Source organism: Aquarana catesbeiana, linkage group LG01, assembly GCF_042186555.1.
Source record: "Aquarana catesbeiana isolate 2022-GZ linkage group LG01, ASM4218655v1, whole genome shotgun sequence".
Lineage (NCBI taxonomy): Eukaryota > Metazoa > Chordata > Amphibia > Anura > Ranidae > Aquarana > Aquarana catesbeiana.
Window position 1 is genome coordinate 802,099,353 of NC_133324.1, and position 4,517 is coordinate 802,103,869.

At 40.3% G+C, this 4,517-nt stretch overlaps 1 protein-coding gene across 1 annotated transcript; it reads left to right on the top strand.

Moving 5' to 3' along the window:
* The first annotated feature begins 1,946 nt into the window (after nucleotides 1-1,946).
* On the top strand, nucleotides 1,947-3,909 carry LOC141124119 (uncharacterized). The gene is made up of 2 exons (XM_073612201.1): nucleotides 1,947-2,398; nucleotides 2,681-3,909. Exons 1-2 carry the CDS (start codon nucleotides 1,949-1,951, stop codon nucleotides 3,311-3,313), a joined length of 1,083 nt encoding a protein of 360 aa, XP_073468302.1. The 5' UTR covers nucleotides 1,947-1,948; the 3' UTR covers nucleotides 3,314-3,909.
* The last annotated feature ends 608 nt before the right edge of the window (nucleotides 3,910-4,517 follow it).

A 4,517-nucleotide genomic window follows, 5' to 3' on the forward strand; every position in this document is an offset into this window, starting at 1 on the left:
ACTCACCTGGTGGGGTGCCCATGTCGCCCACCTCTCCTTCCTCCACATCCTCAATGGGACTTGGGCTTATTTCCCAATCATGTTTTGCTTGGGGTGGACTGTCTTCTGGTTGTTGGCTGAGTGATTTTTCCCCTATGTGAAACAAAAAATTATTAATCTAATTAGCACACAGATATTTTAGTACATAGTAATTTTCCAACATTTGTAATGAAGTGGTTTGTGTAGAGTTCCTATTTTACCTCAATATTTAAAATTAGAAAGACATATCGGATAGATAGATATCAATATCTCAAAATATAGTTAATAATCTTTTGATCTCTCTCTATATCTGGAACAAAATCTCTAAATATCTAACTAAATGTAAAGCCAAAAAATTAAGATAACTTCAAATCTTCAAAAAGAATGTTTTACATTTCTATATCTATCTATCTACCTATCTCTATATTTCTCTCTCTCTATATATTTCTCTCTCTCTCTCTCTCTCTCTATATCTCTATATCTATATCTATATCTATCTCTCAATATATATATATATATATATATATATCTCTCTCTCTATAGTTATATATATATATATATATAGTTATATATATATATAGTTATATATATATATATATATATATATATATATATATATATATATATATATATATATATATATATATATATATGTATATATATATATGTGTATATATATGTATATATATATATATATGTATATATATATATGTATGTGTATATATATGTATATATATATATATGTATATATATATGTATATGTATATATATATGTATATATATATGTATATGTATATATATATATGTATGTATATATATGTGTATATGTATATATAGATATATATCTATAGATATGTAACGAGGTTTATTAAAAGATCGTTTAAAACGATGAACAAAAAATCGGATAGGAAGGAAAAGCACATGGAGCAGTATCCAAGGTAATAAACACAAGAGAAAAACACGACAAGTACTTACTTTTTTTAAGAACTTTCCGGATACGTCGGTATTGATCCGGCTCCCTGAGTTTCAGGTCAGACCATCTTTTTCGCAGTTGATCTTTGGAGCGCTGGACCCCAAAAGATGCCTGCAAAGTCTCCACGACCTTCGCCATTATTTTGGCCTTGCGCAAATTTGGCCGTGCGTACGGCCCATAATTGCCATCATAGTCGTCTTTGTGAAGAATGGCCACCATCTCCACCATCTCTTTAAAACTCATATTAGAGGCCTTAAATCTAGGCCTCATAGATTTCGCTGACGTTCCAGCCTCCGGGCTGTCTCCACTACCTGAGGTCGTCAACATTTCAGGTGTCTCCGCCATTCTTTAACTCCACTACGCGCCGTAACAAAAAATGGGCGGAGAACATGAGTTAAAATCGAACGTCAGGGGCGGGCGACGCAGGCGGAGTTTCACACATGCGTAGTGTATAAAGAGGGGCCTTGCGCACGTGTCGTACGTACATTCTGTGCGTCGAATTAGGGGGCGGAGAATATGAGTTAATTTCGAACGTCAGGGGCGGGCGACGCAGGCGGAGTTTCACACATGCGTAGTGTATAAAGAGGGCCCTACCGCACGTGTCGTACGTACGTTCTGTGCGTCGAATTAGGGGGCGGAGAACATGAGTTAATTTCGAACGTCAGGGGCGGGCGACGCAGGCGGAGTTTCACACATGCGTAGTGTATAAAGAGGGCCCTTCCGCACGTGTCGTACGTACGTTCTGTGGTAGGTGATAGTGGACCTGGACGTTACAAAACGAAGGTAATTTTAGATATTTTTTTTTTTTTTTGGTTTTTATGGTCATGACTTTGTAGCAAGCGGCCTATATGGCTTGATAGATTGATGAGGCCTACATAGGGAGAAGATGATGAGGGGTTAGCCGAAACCTATAATAAAAGTGTTTTTTGTCTTGTGACTTCATCTTTTCCAGATATAATGAATCCCCTATTTAAGGATCCAGAGTTCCTTACATCTTTTATTTCCAAATATCGAGAGATGAGGAATTTGTGGGAGGTGAAACACCCTCAGTATTATGCTAAGCATGTGAGGAAGTCAACGCTGGAGAGACTTCTGGCCTTTGTCCAGGCGACCATCCCGGAAGCAACAATGGAGACATTGCTCAAGAAAATTGGGGGCTTGAGGAACATGTATAAGAGGGAGCATAAGAAGATCCAGGAATCAAGGAGATCAGGAGCATCAGCAGATGATGTTTATGTACCCAGGCTGTGGTACTATAATCAACTACGTTTTCTGGATGACCAGAATGAAGCCAGGCCATCACTTTCAACCCTTCCCTCCACCCTTCCCTCCACCCCAGCAGAGGCTGATGAGGAGCAAGCTGGGTCTTCCATCCTGGATGAACCAGATATGACCATCTGGAGTCAGGTAAATTATTTTAACAAATATTTACTGTACTAATATTAATGATGTTAACTGGATGTTATAATTGTCTAAAATAATTTGGCACTCAAAATTGTGTATACATATCAATTGACAGTAGTGGCTAAATATGTTTGGCACCTGCTTGAAATAATTAGGGTGTCTGATTAGACTCTTTTATTAAAGAGAAGTATTCACATTGAATTTGCTATTCATGAGAAGCAAACTGTGTGTCATTGATGAACCCAAAAAAATATACTCAAACTATTGTCCTTTTTTTATACACAGGATGAGTCCATCCAGGAGGAATGTGGGGAAAGTGGCAGGCAGGAGGAGACCAGGCCCATGGACAGCCTGGAGGAGGCCGGATTCACCATCATCCTGGAGGAGGCTGGGCCCAGTGTCAGGCAGGAGGTGGCTGCTCCCAGTGAGGTGGCTGCTCCCAGTGAGGTGGCTGGGCCAAGTGAGGTGGCTGGGCCAAGTGAGGTGGCTGGGCCCAGTAGGAGCCTGACCGAATCCCAAGTGCCTCCCCTCCACCTTCCCAAAAAAAGGGCCAGGAAGGGGATGGTCACACAGGACGCATCCCTGCGCCTCATGCAAGAGGCCACCCGTTTTTTAAGGAGCCCCCCCGAAGCGGAAGAATCCTATGGCTGCTACTTAGCCAGCAGGCTTCTTCAGATGAATAGGGAGCAGCGCCTCATTTGTGAGCGCCTATTTGGGGAAACAATCCATAAGGGGCTGCAGGGCACGCTAACACAAAACACCCAACTACATGAGGCAGCCCCCCCTCCTCCTCCTCCTCCTCCTCCTCCTCCTCCTCCTGCCACAACTGAAACACCAGAGCCACAGCCTCAAAAGAAGGCTACAGGGAAGGCTGCAGGGCAGCGTGGAGGAAAGGCTGCAGGGAAGAGAAGAAAATGATGACCTGGGTTCAGTCTGGTCTGACAGAAGACGCAGGCTGTTGTAGGACCACAGTCTGGGGACATCTAGATCATCTGCTGGTGCTGTTGATCTCTGGGATTCTTGGACCAGATTGTGCTCCCTCTTATATGGACTCCGCAAGATCCCAATTTTCTGGTACACCGACTTTTTCCAGCGTTGACTTCCTCTTTATTTTATTTTGACCATGAATAAATGGATCATTTTTTGAGTTTAGCAAAAGACTTTATGTTTTTTCTTTGAAATCATTGATTTTACACACAATGTTAAATTAACAAGGGACAACAATCTCATTGAGTTTGAAAAAAAACACACCAAAAATACATTACTAATGTTAATAATGTTCAAGTGGTAAGTCTTGAAAATCAAAAAATTTACGTAACCAAAAACGGTGCTTTGGGTTAACTTTATCTAAAAACTAAAAAATAATCACTATAAAAAAAAAAAACAGAATAATGGGTTCTTTGTGGTAACTTTACAAACCTAAAAAAAAAAAGGGGAAAAAGTATTATTAGTATGGAAACATTGTTTTTAAAATGCATACTATATCATTCATGAGATCAAAGAGAAAAAGAATCCAGAAATCAGTTTGGGAGAACTCTGATTATGAACAGCAAAACACCTTCGTTCTTTATAGAGCCTTCGTAAAGAAGAAATAAAATGCGCTGCATTCAACGATCACAGATTTTGCAGCGTGATGAATGTGCTACCTACAATACGAACACTAGTTTTACTAGACCGAGTGCTTCCGTTTAGTTTTTGCTTATGAGCATGCGTCGTTTTTTTGTCCGTCGGACTAGCATACAGACGAGCGGACTTCGGGGTCCGTCGTAGTTACGACGTAAAGATTTGAAGCATGCTTCAAATCTAAAGTCCGTCGGATTTGAGGCTAAAAAAGTCCGTTGAAAGTCCGGAGAAGCCCACACACGATCGGATTACCAGCCAGCTTTAGTCCGTCAGCGTCCGTTGGACTTTTGTAGACGAAAAGTCCGACCGTGTGTACGCGGCATTAGTCTCAGAGTGAATGCTGGATGAGCTGAGTTGACTCTCCACAATCTATAAGGAGGTTATTTTGATTCAAACCTATTACCAAGAAAATATATACATTTGATTAGCAATTGGACATCAAAATACTAAAATAAGAAAAATATGACATAATCCACCCTATAAATACATTGCACATCAT